This window comes from Alligator mississippiensis, chromosome 14 (assembly GCF_030867095.1).
Source record: "Alligator mississippiensis isolate rAllMis1 chromosome 14, rAllMis1, whole genome shotgun sequence".
NCBI lineage: Eukaryota > Metazoa > Chordata > Crocodylia > Alligatoridae > Alligator > Alligator mississippiensis.
This window is the reverse complement of record NC_081837.1, coordinates 33,009,444-33,029,998: the sequence shown is the minus strand read 5'-3', so window position 1 is coordinate 33,029,998 and position 20,555 is coordinate 33,009,444. Positions and strand designations below refer to the sequence as shown.

The following is a 20,555-nucleotide window of genomic DNA, read 5'->3' as shown; positions in this document are numbered from 1 at the left end:
AACCTTGCATTTGAAGAACAAAGAATGTAGGTCATACTGCCAAGAAAGGCATCCTGGGAAGCTGGTTTATGGTAGATAACTACCTTAATGATTATGAGCTCCCAGCACGATGATGTGTGAGAAAAATACTAACAAGATCCTTGTGTGTACATACAAGGGAATGTCAAACAGGAGCAGAAGTGATACCTCTCTTCCCTGTGACATCGAGCAGAGAAGACTGTTGACATCCTGACTCAGTTTAAAAAGTATGTTGAAAAATTGGAGAGGATTCAGACGAAAGTGAAACATAACTTGTGGTGTGTGAGGCATGTTGTGCATAGAGGGGCTAAATGAGCTCTATTTATTAAGTTTATTGAGAGGTGGCTGTTGTGGCTTAGAAGTACATACGCAAGAAGATGTTTTAGTTGGCTTTTTTAATGTGGCAGGCAAGTAAGTTTTGGAAGACAAAACTGGAAGATTGAAAGTGGAAGAAAGATGGCTACCTTCACTGTTGAAAATTGTTAACATTTAGAAGGGAGAGAGGTAGCTACCCTGTTAGTCTGAAGCAAGGCAGAAGGCAGGGCAGATTTGCAACTTACAGACCTAAATTTTGTGTGTACAACAGATGCATAAACTTCCCATGCATTTCTGATTTATTTGGTCTATAAGGATCAAATCCAGCCTGCCTCCTGCCTGACCTTTAGAACATCCTGCCAAGGAAAACCTTCAGTTTGGAGTGCTATGTTTGGATATCTGTTTTGAAGTTCTAGCTTTGCAAAAAATTTTGGATGCAAGATTTACTTATTGAAATCATGAAGCCAGTGATCTCTTCTGGCCTCATAATTATGAATCTAGAACTCCACCAAAATTAGTAATGTAAACTTCAACTGTTTAGGAGAACTACTTGCAATACTAGCTTACATGTACAGAGGCCATCCTCTAAGAAAACAATCAGTAAATAATGTTTGTTTTTCAGTTCGCAAGAATAAATATCATTGACTTTTCTTTTGAAATTTATAGGAGAAGCCTCACTTTGAGAGTCCAGTTTTGTTCATAACTACCTTTTGTATCTACATTTTGTTTGTTTTGACACTAATGACACCAATATTTACCACCTTGACAGAGGTACTTAAGCAGCATTAGTGTAGGTTTTGGAAGAAAGCATACTTAAACTTGAGACCCTCACAAGCACATTATGGATGGAAATATTCATACTTATGAAGCTTTTTATCACTTGGTGAAACTTACTGAATTTGGAGGGTAATGGGTTGCGGTGCAGACAGGCAAAACACTTGACCTATTCCAGGAATGCCACTAATTGGGAACTAGTTCACAATTGTCCCTGGACAGAAGTGTTTGCACATATGCTGCTAAAGTTTCTAAGCAGAAATGGCACTTTTTAGGGATTGTATTGCTGCCAAAATGCCATCAAGAGGTGGTAGAGAACCCAGACCATCATGCCTCCTAGGGTTCAGTTCCTGGTGTTTCCCCAGGATTCCCTTAGAGGCAGAGGAAGACCCGGTTTGGCTGGATGCTGAGGAAGAAGTCATGGCCCACAACTGTAATTTCTGCTTCTCAAAAAATGAATTAAAAAAAGGCTGAGTTTAATAAAGAACATAATTATGCTTCTGTGAAATCTGACTGGGAATGTATAGGTGTTTGTGTGTGGGGTGGGAGGTGACAGTCTGGACCCTATGACGGGCAATGGACCCTCTACTTGGTGGGATCCCAGAACCATTTAGGGCAGGGATGACAGTGAAGAGGTTGCCAGGTGCTAGGGAGAGCTGTGTGACCCTGTGCTTGTGGTTCTCAGGGGTGGGGGGTTGCATGCTATTTCAACCCTGCCTTAAAAGCTGTGCTTTTAATTTCACCTTCTTGTAATGGGGGGAGAAAGGGGCCTGTCTGGACCCCTGTTTATTTCTGGGGAGGCTATAACAGCCCCCCCGCACCTGGTAACCTATCTCTTCCCACCTCAACAGCAAATGATCCTGCAGCCAGGAAAGCAGGGTCTCTAGCAGGGAGGGGAAAGTGACAGCACAGCTTCCAAGGCAGGGGTTTGAAGCCTGAGATGCCAGAGAGATGGAACTGGCATGGAAGCTTTGCTTCAGTGCAGCCTTGCAAACTGGTCTCCCTGTGCAGTAGATGTATGGACAGCATGGTCCTGGCTGTGTTCCAGAACAGCCCCTTATCCTGCGTGTGTCTGGGGGTGTAGAGCAGTGCTGTCAGGGATGGCTGGAAGACTGACCAGACAATGGACATGGAGTGTTCTGTGTCCACACATAATGGTGAACCAGTTCAAAATAATACTTGATTTTTCCCAAAAATGTGGTGGCCAAAAATTTGGAGTAGCTAATTCCAAGGTAATGGTATGCAGAACTGCCGGTGGGGGAGGGGGAGTAACCCTTTGCACAGAGCAGGGATGGAGCAGAGGATCAACCTGCTTTTCGGAAAATGCAGAAGGTGTACCAAATTGGACAGCTGAGAATTGTCACTTGGTTAGTAAAACACACACAAGATCAGACCTTCCCACCAGATTAAGTCTGCAGGCTATAGGTTGCTGCCCCTTGCTCTAGGACAGGGGTGTCAAACTCATCCAGCCCCACAGGCCAGATGGAAGTTGCTGATCTGGTCTGCCTTGGGCCTCACAGAGCCAAGGCAGGGCCAGTTTGGCAGGGCACCACATGCAGACTGTATCCCACCCTCGCTCCGTGTGCCGCATGTGGCTGGTCCAGCTCTGTACACCATGTGTAGTACACTGGGCGCCACTCTGAGGCTCACTCTGCACATAGTGCATGGGGCTAGCACAGTGCAGGTGCTGCATGGGGTAATCCACCAGACTGATCGCTGGTTCTGGGGCTGGTTCATGTTGGGTCCCAGGGATCAGATGGACAGACCATCATGCCAGGTAAGTTTGGGTGGGGAAAGGAATCCAGGATAGTTGGTTGTACTATAATAATGGCAGAAGAGCAGGCTATGCTGATACAAAGAAAGGCTAGGAAGTGCAGCAAGAGATTATCTTGACTAAACAGTAAACCCTTCAAGGAGTTGAAACACCAAAAAGGAATTGGAATATTGTCATCTCACTAGGGAAGAGTGTGACTATCTCATGGGCATTTAGGGAGAAAATCAGGAAGGCCAAGACTAATTGAGATGCAGCTAGCAAGGGGCATATGGCAACAAAAGGCATTCTGCCAGCATGTCAGAAATAAGGGAAGACCATGGAAAGTTCAGGTCCCTTATTGAATGCAGCCTTCTGTGCAGCGTCCATTGCCTCTAACGTATTTCATGCCTTTTTTTTTTTTACTACATGAATAAGGTCAGCTGGCAGATGATGAGCACAGCTGGCAGCAAGGCTAGGCAAGGAGATCAGAAGTCTAGAGAAAGTTTAGAGGTAACTTAGAAAAGTTGGATGTTTTCACATCAGGGCAGGATGGGATAAATATTAGAATACCAAAGGAATTTGCCGAGGTAATTTCAGAGCTATTGGCTCCAAATACTCTTTGAGTACTTACGGAGATTGTTGAGGTACCAGATGACTGGAAAAGGGACAAATATGATGCACGTCTTTAAGAAGGGGGATCTGGGAAATTAGAAATGGGTCACACTGACCTCAACACCTAGAAGGATTATAGAGCATATCATCAAGGACTCTATTTCCAAGCAACTACAGGAAAGCAAAGTAATCAGGAACAGCCCATTCAGATTCAAGAGCAAGTCGTGTCTAACTAACCTGATTTCCTTCTATGACAAGGTAACAGGCCCTATGGGTGGGGTAGAGCAGTGGGTGGGTGGATACATAACTGATTGGATCATTATGTTCACAGTCAGCAATGGTTCAAGGTCTAGTTGGAAGGAAGTATCAAATGGGGCTTCCCTGGAATCTGACCTAGGTCTGGTACTGTTTAACAATATCACTCATGAATTGGAGGACGGGATTGCATGCACTATTCACAACTTCGGGAGTGACACCAAGTTGGGTGGAGTTGCAGACACGATGGAGGTTAGGACTAAGATCCAGAATGGCCTGGATAAACTGGAGAAGTGGTCTGAAATCAGTAAGATGAAAAACCACAAGGACAAATGCAAAATCCTGCACTTGGGACAGAATAATCACACGTACAGATATAGACTGAGGAATGATTGTTTAGGTCAGTGGTTCTCAACTTTTTTTAGAGTCAGGGCCACCGCATCCACAGCTTTTTGCTTTCTGAATTTGGTGGCAGCCCTGGTTGAGAACCACTGTTGTACCACCTCTGCTTGCCTTGTTGATTCTTAACCAAGGTGCTGCTGCGCACTTCTGCCTGTATTAGGGTTTTCTGATAAACCTAAAGCAGGCAGAAGTAGAGGCATAACTAAGGAGTTTTGTGCTCTGGGTCAAACTCACCTGTGCACCGGGGATGTTGGGGCAGGGGGTGGAAAGGAGAATGGTCTTACCTGCCCACGGTGTCCCTGCAGCCAGCTTCTCTGGCTGGGCAGTGCACGCAGCTGCTCCAGCGCAGCAGGACTCATTTGGTTGTGCACTGTAAAGGGCTGCTGCAGCCCAGCCTGAACCCCTCTGGCTGGGAAGTGAAAAGGGCTTGTGGGGTCAGACTGGGAAGGGCTGTGGCAAAATTGTGGCCTCCAGCCACAGCTGCTTCCTGATCTGCCACTGCAGGAGGCACACGGGGCGTTTTAACCTTGCTAAAGTGGCATCTGCACTGTGACTCCCATGGAGCGGGCTTGTGGCACTCTGCAAACCACTGGTTTATAGGCTGTGGTATTGCAAAGGGAGAGTTTATGGGTTAGAGTGGGCCTTAAGCTGATTATGAGCTATCAGTGTGGCATTGTTGCAATAAATAAAATAAAGTAATTATACTGGGTTGTATTAATAGGAGTTTCACTTGCAAATTAAGGGAAGTGACCTTCCACTCCATTTAGCACTGCCAAGAACTCATCTGGAGTCCTGCGTGCAGTTTTGGACCCCACGTTTCCAATCTGTCCACACCTTTCTTGAAAGACTCTGTTAGAGTCATAGAAATGATTAGTGGTGTGGGAAACATGACTTGTGAGGAAAAGCTGGACTAATGAGTACTGTTTAGTTTGAGGACGAGAGTATAGGCAGTTATCAATTTACAATGTTTTGAGTTACGTTTCATGCTGTTTCAACTTTCTGACGTCAGTTTTGACTTTACAACACTTCATCCAACGCCATGCCAGCGAACAGGTTCTCTGTATAACCCATCTCCCTGGAGAACATCTGTCCAAACTTCCTTGCACGCTTTTATTAAGCAAGCAGACTAGACTCCAGAAAAACCTGCAGCCAAGACTCTAGAGAAGACTCCAGCCAAGAGCCCTTCAAAAAGCAAAGTCACCTCAAAGAAGTCCTTCCAAATCGATATGATTGCTGCTTACAATATAAATACATTAATGTAGCTATATTAATCGTCTGTAATTATTGAGTACAAAATTCTGAGTTATTTTTGGTGAAAATAGGGTATTGGGCCTTAGTTCAGGAACCAATCCCCCATTTATAACATTGTTTCCTATGGGAAAATTGGTTCCGAGTTGCAACGTTTTGACTTAAGACGTGGTTTTTAGGAAGCAATTGTGTTGCAAGTCCAAGGACTGCCTGTACTGTTGTGTAGTTTGGAGAAGAGGATGGAAGGCGGGATTTGATAAATCTTCAATACCTGAAGGGAGATTACAAAGAGGATGGAGATGGGCTTCTCTGTGGCCGTGGAGGACAAGACTAGGAACAATGGTGTCAACCTACAGCAGAGGAAATGGGAGGAAGTTACAGAGAACTTTCTGATGATTAGAACAGGCTGCCTGGAGAGCTTTCTGGAATTTCTGGCCTTGGAAACATTTTGAAACATTAGGCAAACGCCTGTCCAGGACGGTTGAGATAGGGATGATCCTGGCTTGCGTAGGGGATTGGACTAGATGTTCTCATGAAGTCTATTCTAGTCCTGTTTTTCTATAATATCAGTCATAGTATTAGTGCTTTTTATTTATTACTTCTGTTGAACAAATGTCAGCTATTACTGAATATTTCCAAGTTGGGTACAGTTGAAGTAATTGTTTCTTGGTTGTCATTGTAGCTCCTGTTGCTAAGAGCATCATGTATGAGAAGCAATGAAAATATTTACCTGCTGTGTTTATGTCCCGTGAGCATTTAAAGTCTCTGGTTCCAAATAATTACCTTCCCAGGAGTAAAGTCAATGTCTGCCTCGTAACTCACTTTGTCATTAATGAAATGGTTTAGTTTAGATTCTGTTTTGCCTGACAGCAATGTTCACCTTTTATGTTGCATATATTTGTTAATTATAACATTTATCTAGAAGTTAAAGATTTCTTTGACCTTGTTTTACACAAAAGAAATTGCACAATAAATTCTTTACAGTAAACCTCCTATGCGAGTTTGACGGACATAATTTCCAGGTGACTGTTTCAAATGGGCCTTTGCAGTTAGTGAGATTCATAATGCTTAGGCATGCATTACCCTTCTCACCTGCTGACAAAGATCATACAAGAAAGATCAATTTGTATATGTGAACCTATGTGGGATTAAAAGCCTAATTCGTGTGAATGTCTGCATGTACTATTAAGGCAGGTGAATAAACTCCTGGGCGTGCCATTTGGACCACAGCATGTTGAGCCGGGGTGGAGCAGCCACCGTTGGCAGGGTCCCTGGGGGCCAGCCTGCCAGCTTGGGGTTGCTCTGACCTGGTGCAGCATGCCGCAGAGGGGCTACCTGGGGCATGAGGATGCTTCATTGCGGGGCTGGCCAGCTGGGAGCCCCTGGACTTGTAGCAACTTCACACCCCAGCCAGCCCCATCAGCATATGCATTACAGTGGTGTAAATAACTCCCCCCATAGGGTAGCACTTGTGTTTGGCAGTACTATCCTACAGTGGAATTAATTAGTTTACTCTGTCTTAATAGCACCGCACGTACAGACAGTGATGGTTTACTGCGGAACTAATTTAAGCAACAGTAAACATCTCATGTAGATGTGCCCAGTCTGTGTAACTCTTTAGTATGTCAGTGAAAGACCAATATTATTTTGATAAAAGGATATTAAAGACAGTGGAACATCATTCTTAATAAAAGCAAGAATCATACCTGCACTAAAAAAATTATATTTAATTTCCTTGCAGATAACAGTAAGATGTTTTGCTTTACCTTAATTTCCTTGGGTATTTTTTTTTCTATGAAACCACTTGGGAGGGAGGGGGAAAATATACTCAAATTTGAAAATGGAGGGGGGAGTGAGTTTTGCTTTAACTAGGCTAGTTTTGCCGATGACAATTGTTGATCCTCCTGGATCATAGTGTATGCATGAGGGCCACCCAAGTTTTGCTGATAAGCACACACAAAAAAACATTTAATTTTTCTCTTCTGTTTAGGATTGGCAACCACCGTTTGCATGTGACGTTGATAAACTTCACTTTACTCCACGGATACAGAGGCTGAACGAATTGGAGGTAGTATAATAAACTGATTCCATTGATATTAGTATTGGCCTGCTTACACACACACACATAATTTAAAACAATTATTTTGTCAAAATGAGAATTATTTAGGAGTATACAATGAAGCTGAAGGTCACCTTTGCTCCAAACTGCATTCAATAAAACAAGTGGTATTTTGAAAAATAATGGACCTGATTTTTCACCAAGGTGAGCACCTGCAGCTCCCATTGATTTCAGCCGACACTTCTCAGGGGTTCAGTACATCTGAAAACCAGATGCAACATAAAACGTGAAAACTGAATCTCTTCAAAATGTCTTTAGAAAGAAGGAAGGATCTATTGAACATAAACAGCAGTGTTATTTTGGGGGCAAAACTTGGCTCTACTGTAGAATTGGCTAAAATATGCTGAGGGGATGGTGTGAATTGTTTCTTCAAAATTATTTTTAACAGGCCCCAGTTAGGTCAAGGCTCTGTTTTACAGTGTTAGACACTGTACAAACATGGCAAACAGCTGTCTCTGCCATCAGCATCTTATGTTCATGAGTATGAGGCTACCACTTGGGTGGCCATGGGGAAAAAATGCTGGCAATAAAGGTTAACTTTTTACCACAAGCTAGTTATTTGTACACTTGTTTAGCCAGTCATAGGCTAAAATAATAATTTGCCTCCTTCCTGGCTGTTCTCAGATACTAGTTTTCTGAATGCGTTGTGGCAAGTGACCTTTGAGGAGGTCTTGAAGTAAGGTAGGGGGGTGGCTTTATGGCTTCTTGTCTTCAAGAAAGGGGTAGCACAAAAGGCAGTGTAGAAGTCTGCTTGGGGAAGAAATGTAAGAGCAGGTGGTTGAGGCTATTGTAGCAGAACTTGAAAAACCTGGACACTATGAATGTTGAAAAATGGGAGCTAAATTGTGCTGCCTATTGAATGCAGATTGTCTTCTATTAGGCTCAGACTCGTGTAAAACTGAATTTTCTGGACCAGATTGCAAAGTTTTGGGAGCTCCAAGGATGTACACTGAAAATACCACATGTAGAGAGGAAGATCTTGGATTTATTTCAACTTAATAGGGTAAGACTTTTTTTTTTAAACTTTTTATCTTTTACTTCAAAAGATGTCATGACCCTTCTGCTTCTAGACTGAATCTACACTGGCTTTCTGTGATAAGCTACTTGCATAGAAAGCGAGAACGACAGGTTCATAAACTATAAAATGGACTCTGGACAAGTATATAGTTGACATTACACTAGAAAATAGTGTTGGAGTGCTGACTGAGTAAGTATTTAGTGTTTTAGGAGCATAGGTTTAAAAGTTCTTCAGGCAGAACTATAAGCCTTGCTTCCCCTAATTTTCCTGTTAGATGCATTTTGGAATATTTACCAAACTTTAAATTTAATGACAAACTAAAAAAAGTATCAAAGCTCTAGCTTTCTCTTAATATGAAAGCTGTATATAAAGTATTTGTTGGTTATCGTAGCAGCTGTTAACAGAGAACACTTTTCCCTTTGCTTGCTTGCTTGCCTTCTCTTTTCCCCCCCAGGTAATATCCCTTTAAATGTTTATAATAAGAATAATATTATTCTTGAGAGTGTAACCGTTATGTTTTCCCATTTTTATAGCTAGTGGCAGAAGAAGGTGGATTTGATGTAGTCTGTAAGGAGAGGAAATGGACCAAAATAGCCACAAGAATGGGTTTTGCTCCTGGCAAGGCTGTGGGTTCACACATCCGTGCACATTATGAGCGTATTCTTTATCCCTACAACTTATTCCAGTCTGGAGCTAGTCTACTGGTGAGTTTTTTCTGATTAGCTCACTTTACTAGTAGTAACCAATGTGTGGTGTCCTTTGGATGAAGTATTTCTAAAATTTTTAATATTTTAAGCTTATATTTATATTGGTTTTATAGGTTTCATCTCGGTTGCCTTTAAAAAATGCTTTAGAAATCCACAGATGTATCAAGTGGAATGTATTAGAATTTTTTGTGCAGGAGGACTTATGGTAACCCTTACCTAGAAGGTTCACAATCCTTTGTGTTTTCTTGTCTTCAGTATCTATGCCTGATGTTATAATGACTATTTTATACTTTCTAGAATGACCGCTTTGATACTCGTCCTGTCAAATGTACTCTGTTAAAATACTCGCAAGCCACTAACTGCCCATCTCTCTCAGATGGGTTATATTCAAGTCCTGGTAATTTTATAGCTGTTTTCACCTGAATTCATTTTTTATGGGTAGAGAGATAAACATGCAAATGTTATTTGGATCCTTCATGGAAAGCATAATGTAATTTGATAGTGTAATGGGTAGTTGAGTTTGTTAAACCTTAAATTGCCATCATCATCTTCATTTTTTTTTTTAGTTTTCGATCAGTAATAAATAAGATTGAGGTAGAAACTCTGTATGCTTTAGTGAACTACCAAGACTCTTCTTTTAGATCAGTGTTAGTTTATTTGTGAGACCTACACAGATTGATACAGATGGATTTCTGCTGTCTTAACGATTCTCACTTTAGCTCGGTTTCTCAACTAAGTGGGTTTCATCGTTGAGAGAATTCTTTTGTGAGCGTTGGCCAACTCTACAGAAAAGAATAGTACCACCTATTGTCTAGACAAGAATGGAAATTTGACTTGAGTAAATAACATAAAATTAATAGTTAGTGCAAGACTTTTTACATGAGCAGGGAGAATTAATTTTTGGTGAATAGGAGCAACAAAAAATTTGTAATTCTGACCCATTAGGTTTTAAGTGTTATACAAATGTAGAACAAAGAACAATATGATATGGTGGGGTCGGGGCGGGGAGAAATACGTTTAAAGCTAGGGAGACTATCTAATCTGAGAGGTTTTTGCCTTACTTCTGACGTGTTCATATTACATAGTGGAAAACAGCACCATTTTCAGTAAGGTATTTCATTGGCACCTTTCCATTTTCGTTCACTCTGAAGACTAAAGAATTGTCTCTTGCATGAAGGCATTATGCTCTTTCACACCTAATTATTTTCTCATATTTTTGAAGTGACGACGTACAGTAAATGTTTTTAATTAAATGTCCTAGAACAGAATTGTTCAGTGACCATAAACTGGTGAAAATCTAGGCCTATAATGCAAGTGCCTTTCACAAACTTGAGGCTTAAACTCATAGTTTCTCAGTAACGGATCATTTTACATTGGAAAGGTTCTCAAATGGCTGCTTGTGATCTCATTTAATGAGGTCACGCTTCTTTTTAAATGTAACTTTCCAAGCTCTCTCTTGCATTAGGCACCTGACATTTGTTCCAAACTGATGTGTTTAGTGGATCATGCAGTTCTGAAAAAGGTATGTTTAACTTCATTTTTAACCCACAAAAAGCTGTTTTTGTTCTAAGCTGTTGAAATATTTCCCTTTCCATCCTCCCAAGTATGGTATTAATGCATACTTTGAATGAACTGGGCGGTGAACTCAGAGAATCCAAATAAGTATATTTGTTTTTGTTTAAGTAATTTTTTGCCCTGCTAGAATTTGATTTTACTTCTTGCCATAGTATCTTCTGAATTTGTTTTGCAATAAATGTTCTCTTGTGTTGGTGCTTGATGTCCCTGACCAAGAATTTCATCAGAGGTAGTTTCTTTTGTTTTCACTCACATTCTCAATAAACAGTGCTTTTCCAGGTGCTCCTTGTATAGGTGTTAATTTTATTGTCCATTCAGTGCTTTTCTGGAAATTTGTGACTTCATTCTTGGAGAAGATACAGCTATTGGATTTGATAGCCATCCATTTCAAATCTGCTTCCTTTCGTTTGATATTTCAGTAAGCCTTTGAGAGAAGCTCTGCATGTAGCCAATATCCTCTGTAAAAAGACTTCATACATATACTTCTTGAAACATATTTTTTTTTAAATTGATGACACTGTATTCCATTGATTTTTTTTTTTTTTCTTTCTGTGTGTGTGTGCGTGCGTGCATGTGCCTGCATGTGCACACAAGCCAAGAAAAAGAAGTATTTTCTACTTACTGACATAATGCAGCTTACATTTTTGTTCAATCTCACAGGCTGAATAGTTTCACTGTCTATCTGTGGCTTAAATATATTTTTAAACTGGCTTCAAAACGGACTTTCTTGACAGTGTCCTGTCTGAAAAAAAATTCTCTGTACATATAATATTGAAATAGGAATTTGCTGAACAACAAATAGGTTGTCATCACAACATTAGCATAATTAGATCAGTAAGTCCAAAAGAATGGAAATAAAGAGGAATATATGAATGTACAAGAGGCAATACTTAACTCCATAGAGAAGTTCTTGAAATTAGTAACTTACTCATTACCTGTTTTACAGCGAGTTAGATACGTTGAAATTTTATTATACAGAATAATGTGGTGTTAGAGATGGATAAATTAAGTGTTTTACTCAGGCAGACAAGGTTCTTTGGGTAAATTTGATATCTTTTACTAGACTAAATAGTTGGAAAAATTGTTCTTTGCAAACTTTTGAGCGCAAACACCCTTTTATTTGTAAGCCGTAGCATATGTGAAGCATTTTTATAATTCTTCAGGCTCTAACTTGGGTATTGGCAACCCCTGGCACTCATACCAGAGCATGGCATGCGAGGCTGCTTTCTGGTATGCCACAGCGGGCCCAGGCTCTGGGCAGCTGCCATCAGCCATGGAGCCCAAACTGCTCACAGCAGGCTGCCACCAAGTCAACGCGTGGGTGGAGATTTGTGGTGTTTTCGACACTCTGGCCAAAAATGTTGCCCACCCCTGTCCTAACTTTTGAATGAAATGTGCAAAAGGCACCTCAGGATAAGTTAATTATCTTCAAGTATCCCAGGGCTTGTATTAAAATTAATGTTTCCTAAACCTCAGATGTGGTTATAAATCTGTATTAATTTAAAAAAACACCAATTCAGGACTCTTACCCTAGGTTCTTATTTCTTGGTATGGTTTAATTATGAAACTGCTAATTAAGATGTTTGGTTCCCTGTGGCAACTGTAGACTCTTCTCCCCTGAATGTCCTAGCTTCCAGTACCTGTAGGGGCCCTGGAACATTTTAGCCAGTTCCTTTGTTGGTTGGGAAAGGAGTTGCCACTCAATGATCTTGGTCAGTACAGCATAATATACTGTTCCAGGGATTCTTTCTGCCATCTTACTGTATAACAATTACCGTCACACTCTAAATAACAAACCTGAGATCAGTTCATGGTTAAGTAGCAACTTCTTGAATGTAAGCTCACAAAATGGAGATCACCTTGGTTGCAGCTACAGGCTCTGAAGATGTATTCAGAATTGATCTAGTTGGTTCTTCATATGAGGGACTTAGGTTCATAAGCATTTTTCACTCTTAAAAATGGATCTTAGCCTCCTAATACACCAGTGTGTTTTGGGAGAGGGGGTGAAGGCAACATCATGGATTTTCTTGGTCTTCAAATCTCATGGCCTCTGGGAGACCAGTGCTTTTCTAGACTAGTTGCAATCTTTAAGATTCCCCATTTATGGGATGTACCATCCTTGCTAGGGCTTGGAGTTAAACAGTTGACACTATCTGCTGTTTTGCTTTCTAGGTTTCATTATCTCTTAGTTTACCTGCATGTTTAGGAAAATATGTGACTGTCCATTTCCCAAGATTTAATTAATGAAAGCTAGGCAGTGTCTTACAAACACTTTACTTTCTCTTTTGAAAAGTCAAGTGAACCAACACAGGAAATGCGGGCTATGGTAGTGTTTCACACTTCACACCCACATGCCTTTTTTAACTCTGTCCATCAGAAAGGTCGAGGAAATATTAGTTGTTTCACCTTTTTTCGAAAGTAGTTTTGCACAATCAGTCCTCAGTCTCGCATGAATACTACCATTCATACAGTACCGGGCATCCTCTCCATCTTCTGCCCTACAGTATTGTCCTGGGGAAGTCTAGCATCCTGCTGGCACGTGTAGAACCACAAGATTGAATCAGGATTCCCCAAATATGATTCCCCCCCACCCTGCTCTTCTGTGCTTGTACTGTTCTTGGAAAGGGTACAGCCCTGTCATCTCACTGGGCTATTCTTTGAAGGGGTCTGAGTTAATGTGCGAATTTAGGCTGTGGGGGAGACTTTACCATTTATTTTTAAGTTTAAAGCATTAGAGTATCTTACATTTAGGGGTGGGGGGTATGGGAGGCACTACTGGTCAGTCTTACCTCTGCTTTTAAAAGAACATTAGGACAGTAACTTTCAGGTTCAGTATTTTCTTCTTCTTGGACAAGGTGACAAGAAAATACCAAATTCCAAGCACGCTTTCAGGAGGGTGGGTTCAGGCACAGACTCTTTCAAGGTTAGAAGACCATTCAGTTCCCTTTACCTTTACAAGACTCTGCTTGTCCTTCTGCTTATCAGGGAGAAGCCTCTATTCTGTCCTCCATTACCTCTTCCTAAAGTATGCAGGGCCTCTTCCCTTTACCTCTGATCCCCTTAAAAAGTTTCTTTCAGGCTTCATTTAGTGGACTTCAACAGATTTTTGGGGGTTATTTCTTTTTTTTTTTTGTTCTTGTGCTGCCATTCAGTGTTCATAATTATACTGTGTTCTGGAGCATTTTTCAAGCTGCTTATTTTTGAGAAGTGCTTATTCTGCCTAAATGTAACCTGAAGAGAAGGTTAAATTATCATGTAGCTTTGCATTTCTGAAGCTTTTGTCCATCCTGTTGCAAAATGCCTACCCACTCACTGGTTATTTGTACTTTGGATGTTTAAATGTTTTATGTATTTATGTACAAGCGCAATCTGAATAACTCTCCATCAGAGTGGCCCTCCAATGTTGAGTAACCTTGACATACACTTAATAAGAGCATAAGAGTCAAACTAAATAGTGACTGGTCAGGATCACATTTTCAAGTGTTTTCCTCCCAGCATGTTGAATCCTAATGTAAGCACATAACTCCAGGACCCCGTGGCCCCCAGACGAAAGGATACCCAACTAAATAATATACACAGTTTTCAATTATTAATAAAAATGATGGTATATTCAACAGCATGAAAGAACTGAATGTTAATGGTACTTTTCTTTCATTCTTTTCTTGCTCGCCTCTGCTTTTTAGCGATGTTTTCTGTAAATAAACAAAAAAAACCTACAAAACTTTTTAATATTTAAAATAGTATTTTGAAAGTGCTGATAAATATTAAATACTTGAAAACAATTTGCAAAATCAAATTGTAGCCACATCTTAATGGGAACAGACAGAAGGTTGTAATATACTTCCATTTTTTCTGACCAGTATTGGAATAAAGCAATGCACTATACTGCAGCCAAACTTCTGGCTGCTACAAAAACTACTTCAAGAAAACCGAGGTGTTGGTATTTCCTACGAGAGCATTGTTTACTTTGAGAATAACTCACGTTTCCTCCATTGCAAAGTCACTGTATTTGAATGCCACGGGGAACTAATAGAAACATTAGAGGTGTGCAGAGAAAGATGATTAGGTTTTGTGGAGAGTTTTTTTTTATAGTTTGAAATTTGATTTTGTTCCAGTTTGGATTTCAGTGCCAAACTTTTGAAATTCTCTGTGAAAGGGAAACCTGTGAGGCCCCAAGCTTGGCAGTGGTATGTCTGGCAAGTTACTCTCAGATTGTGAACCCAGAAGTCCCTTCCTCGGGGGTAGTCTGACTTGACAGGCTATTCAAGATCCTGCTGGTTGTGACACCTTGGGCTATCAAGGAGTCGCAAGTCTGTGAAGTAGTGCTCCCAGAGCTTCCCGGTTGCCAGGCCTCTTCTGTCCCTTGGCATGTCTGGTGACCTGCATAGGCATAGAGAGCTCTGTTCCCTGACAGCTTTACTGTTAAACTGTGGAGGAACCTGGGAGGTTAAGAGCTGAAGGAATCAAGATTCAGAAGGCACTGCAGCCCTCCTATTCTCCCATCAGCCTACCTGAGAGGTTGCTGAAGAATTGAGAGTATAAGCCATCAGGAAACCAAACAAGTTTCTGATAGAAGAAGCCTTCCCACTTTCTGTTGGGCTTTCCCAGTTAATGAAAACTGAAACTTTCTAGCCTTCTCCAACAGAAACATTTTGTTAGAGCATTTCTGGCTGGCTCTAATAAACATTACAAGATTAATTAATTATCTTTTTATTTAAAATACTTATTTCTTCCACTTTCTTGAACACAGTAACAAATAACATTGTGATTTAAATTCTAGTTTGTAGTTACAACTACAACTTTTGATACCACAGCACAGTAAATACAAAGTCTTACATGTACTTTCTTTTCACATGATCCAGGAAAAATACTTTACACACTTTTGTGTGAGGAGCAATTTTAGCAAGTGATGAAGAAAAAAATGAAATAACCTAAATTGTGCTTCTCTCATAGTGTTTGCAGAAGCCTGACCTCACCAATGATACAAAGGACAAGGAATACAAACCTCATGATATTCCCCAGAGGCAGTCTGTTCAGCCGTCTGAAACTTGCCCACCTGCACGTCGTGCAAAACGCCTGAGAGCCGAGGTGAGGGAATTTTTCTTTGTGTCTGCAGTACCTCGGTTTGAAACAAAGCCGCTCTGCCACAAACTGGCTTGTGCCCTATAACTTAGGGTCCTAATTTTAGCATTCTGTTCACAGTAATGCATGTGTTTTTCAGATTGCTAAATGAATGGATGTAGTATGTTCACAACATTTATTCTGTAGTTCTTCTTTTGCCATCTATTTGAATGTGCTTAAACCCCATGAATCTTTCACCTAAGATCTATTTGGTAAGAGATTTTCTGTGGCTGATATGTTACACTTCACCATTTCAAAGCACAACACAAGCATCGAATCTTTCTCTGAAGTGTTTGTAGGTCACACTGACCCTTTTACAAACAGGAAAACTGCAACCTAGACATGAAAGGAATCTTGTAGTGGAATTGATGAAGTTCCACTCAATGGTGAATTGTATTTTCTGAACTGTTTCAGAACAGTTGGGTGTTCACAGGCAGTGGAGTCTCCTTGTTTTCATATCGATTCATAATGGGGATGGAGAGACAAATCAAGAGATAATGATTTGATAGCCCATGTTTATGACACTTGTCTGGGATTTGGGACAGTCAGGTTCAAGTTTCTGCACTAAAGTACATTTAATTATTTAATCAAATGGAACAGCCTCAGTAGCAAAGACTGAGAACACCACTCCAGAAAACCCAGCAGCTTTGTGGTTAGCACAGGATTTGGGAGATCTGGTTTCATAGACTTACTCCAAGTTGGGCAGTGTGTGGATTGGGAACAGGTCTCCCACCAGTCAGATAAATGCTCCGATCAGTGGCTTATTGGTTATAGTAGGACTGGGATTGGGTGTGTCTTCCTTTCATGAAATACAAGGGAAAAATTGGATTTGGTTTTAGGATAAATCTTTTAACTTCAGGGGCTATTTTTTTCCAGCAGAGAATGCTGAGTGATGTGTATGCCTACCTCTCGCCCAGAGCTGGGGGCCTTAGTAGCTTTGAGGGATGTGACTAAGACCCTGTCATTCTTCATGGGATTTCCTACATGTTCAGCCTGTTTCTGGCTGTTCCTTGCAGATCATGTTCTTAGATACCTGACTTTTTCCCCATGTAGAGCCCAGGGGTCAGTTGTGGGGCTGGTTTTATTCAATATCTTCATTATAGAGTGCACCCTCAGCAAGTTTGCAGATGACACCAAGCTGGGGGGAGTAATAGGTACGCTGAATGCTAGGGCTAGGATTCAGAGTGACAGAGACAAATTGGGCCAAAAGAAATTTCATAAGGCTCAACAGGGACAAGTGCAAAGTCCTGCACTTAGGACAGAACAGTCCCATGTACCAGCACAGGCTTGGGGCTGACTGGCTGGGCAGCAGTTCTGCAGAAAAGGACCTGGGGGTTACAGTGGACAATAAGCTGAATATGAGCTAACAGTGTGCCCCTGTTGCCAAGAAAGCTAACGGCATACTGGGCTGCATTGGTGGGAGTATTACCAGCAGGTCAAGGGAAGTGATTATTCCCCTCTATTCACTACTGGTGAGGCTACATCTAGAGTACTGTGTCCAGTTTTGGCCCACCCCAACTAAGGAAAAAAACCGGTTAACTTCAAGAGAGTCCAGCAGAGGGCAATGAAAATGTTTTGGGGGGCAGGTTTAATGTCGGCAGTCAGCTGTTTTTGGCTGATATAGCCGGTAATGTCACTGATTAAATGCCGTTTATGTGCGCAGCTACAGCATGTGTGTGGCAAGGAATGCAGCCCGGCCCACTCCTTCCCTCACAATGAGGGCTTCGATCTGCCCTCCCACACCCCACTTCCAGCTTACCTGCCAGATGCTGCTGTCCAGGCTGCCCAGCTGCATTCATTCCTGTAAATCGGCTATTGGATTGGTATCAGCTGATATGGCTGGCTAATAATCGGCAATTGGTATTGGCCAATATGGCTGGGTAATATCTGGTTATCGGTATCGGCCAAGAAAATCTTTCTCAGTGCACCCTTATTATATGTAGTTTTTTGTGGAATATTATATGAATGTTTTACCTGCTTGAACCAGAAGTTGCATAATCCCCATTGGTCACTTAACCAGATAGCAGGTATGTGGCTCTGTACTGATGATCTGCTTGGTTAAGCAACATTTTGGTTTCAAGTAATTTAGGTTTCAGTGAACAGCATGTAGGTTACCAATACAATCAATATCTAGGTGTTGAGTAAGTGATTAAATGACTAAATATGACATTTCTTTTTTTAAGGCTACTAATATCAAAACTGAATCTGAGACTCCAGAAGCCAGAACTCATAACTTGAGACGCAGAATGGGATGTACACCTTCAAAGTGTGAAAATGGTAAATGCGTTAATGAGCGATACACAATATGCATGAAATGCTTCTGCTTTATACAATCTTATTTTAAGCTCCAAAATCATTTTTTGCTTTTGCTAATATTTGTCATCAAAGTTAAGACTTCAAGAAAATGAGAATAAAGATCATTTAAGAAAACTATAGTATTGGTTCATACCTCAATGAAAAGGATCCCAGTAAAGGCTTTAGAACAATTTAGCCACCTCACTTGAATTGAAATTGCGTTCATTTATCTCAAAGAAAAATGATGGCATTTGGGTCACTTAAGGCTGGGACACACTATATTTACATTGGTGTAGTATATGTTAATTTTGTATACTAGTATAAATTATACTGGGAGCCCGAGTGGCCAGTTGAGCAGCTATTAGGAATAGCTGCTTGCAGTATGTGCTATTACAGTGCTATGGCACAAGAGAATGGCACTATCTGGTTGCCTTTAGAAAACGGCTGTCCTGGGATGAAGGTGGATGATGATTCCTTTATTGGTATAACTTAACATGGAAGTCTTTTTTCACTATAGATTTTACCCTGGATTATCAAGATCTTAAAAGCAATGCATTTTTTATTATCTTCTCCTTGTTCTACAGCAGTGTAAAGGCTGATTACACCAGTGTAGCCATGTCATGTGTCCAAGCCCTCTATTCTATTTCAAATATTCACTCTAAATAAATTAGTTTGTCTGTAATAATGGCCCTCTATTTATACTCCCATGCTTGTTCATTCTTATTATTAATAACTTTTCTCTTTGTGGGTAGGTGTTTCAAGCGCTGCCTAAAAGTACATAGGAGCATGTTTGCCGTCTTTCAACCAGCTATCAAATCTGGCATGGCTTGCAGTTTTCATGCAGGCCTAAGTACAGTGGTTGCTGTATAGTAGGGCAAAGCTCTTTGAAGAAACTTACATACTTGTCTACAGAATTATTTGTTATAGTCTCCCCTGTCCATCCATGATTATAAAAGTGAATTTATTACTAAAAGGAAATGCTTTGGATGTGCATAGTAACAGGCCAGTGTATGCTTCAAATACTGAGCTCTTACAATGTTTTGTAATAGTCTGATTTTTCTTTTGCTGCACCAGAAAAGGAAATACACAGCACAGTGAAACGAGAACTTGCTGAGAAGAGAGAACACACTGGAGACATGGAGAAAGAGAAACCCAAAAGCCGCTCTAAAAAACCCACTAGTTCAGTGAGTACACCCTGTATTTCTGGTGCTTAACACTGATTGCAGTTGTTTCTGGGTTGCGAGTAGGTGCACAGGGTAGCAGATGCAGTGAGAGAGTTTGTTTTCTTCTAACCACAAAGATACCAGGCAAACCAATGTGTCCCCCTGCCCACTGGAATATCAATCTTCCCTTAAGATTTCATGCTATAAAGTAGGAAATAAGTCATTCCATTTTACTGTTACAACTAAAATTCATACCTCTGCTGCCTCACTGTACTGCCTAGAAATTACAATTATGAAAGACCAGTGAGAAAACCAAATAGTTCTTCTTGGGGCTGGTCTCCTGATTGTCCTTTTCTTGGGCATGGACAAATGTACACTTGAAGCAGTTTTAGTAGGGGAAGGGGAGCTGCTGCTTGACACTGCTCAGCAGCTGCGCATTGTACAAGTTACATGTGCATGATCCTGTAGCTTTAAAAGTGAACTAAATCACTTCAATTTAGACCTTGGATGAAGCAGGATTATAGCTGAATCTGTTTTGCCACGCTTGCATTGCTCCAGGCACATACTTGCAGTCGTGCAGTCCTGAGGAGCAACTTCCCCTTCCTTTTTGAAGCTGCTCCAAGTATAATAGTTCATATCTCTTGATGATTCACCTCTGACTGGTAGAGCTGTGAGTTTTGGCACCCAAATCTTCAGTAAACCCACTTTTCATATTGTTGCTTGAACTCTTAGCCCCAGGCCCAGATAGAATACCGGTGGAAGTTTACATTGATAACATCAAATGGTGAACTCTGATCTTGGAAAAATGGTATAACTCTATAATTGAGTTGGGCCAAATCCCATATTCCTGGAAAGGGAGTATTATTGTGCTGATTTTCAAGAAAGGTTTAAAAGATAAGCCAGAATCTTATTGCCCTACAAGTTTGATAGATGTTTCAGCTAAAATTTTTGGGCGCCATTTGTTATATCATCACATAGCATGGGTAAAAGGGGAAAACCGTATTACATTAACATCAGACCGGATTTAGGGACGGATATGCAACTATTGATAATGTGTGTATTCTACAATTTTTGAGACATAAGTGTATATAAATGCATAAGCCAGCACTGTATATTGCATTTGTAGACTTGTCAAGAGCTTTTGATAGTGTAGATAAAAGTAAACTTTGGGAGAAACTGA

General features: G+C 40.8%; 1 protein-coding gene across 6 annotated transcripts in view; it reads left to right on the top strand.

Moving 5' to 3' along the window:
• KDM5B (lysine demethylase 5B) overlaps positions 1-20,555 on the top strand; it is a 79,142-nt gene that overhangs the window by 12,130 nt on the left and 46,457 nt on the right. For 3 of the 6 annotated variants that reach the window (XM_059717223.1, XM_059717222.1, XM_014609402.3), the window contains exons 2-8: positions 7,368-7,445; positions 8,377-8,499; positions 9,048-9,218; positions 10,687-10,743; positions 15,750-15,884; positions 18,101-18,194; positions 19,287-19,396. In XM_059717223.1, the coding sequence (XP_059573206.1) occupies positions 7,368-7,445; positions 8,377-8,499; positions 9,048-9,218; positions 10,687-10,743; positions 15,750-15,884; positions 18,101-18,194; positions 19,287-19,396 (768 nt within the window). The remainder of the gene's footprint in view (positions 1-7,367; positions 7,446-8,376; positions 8,500-9,047; positions 9,219-10,686; positions 10,744-15,749; positions 15,885-18,100; positions 18,195-19,286; positions 19,397-20,555) is intronic. The other 3 variants (XM_059717224.1, XM_059717225.1, XM_006277982.4) reach the window with 1 other exon arrangement.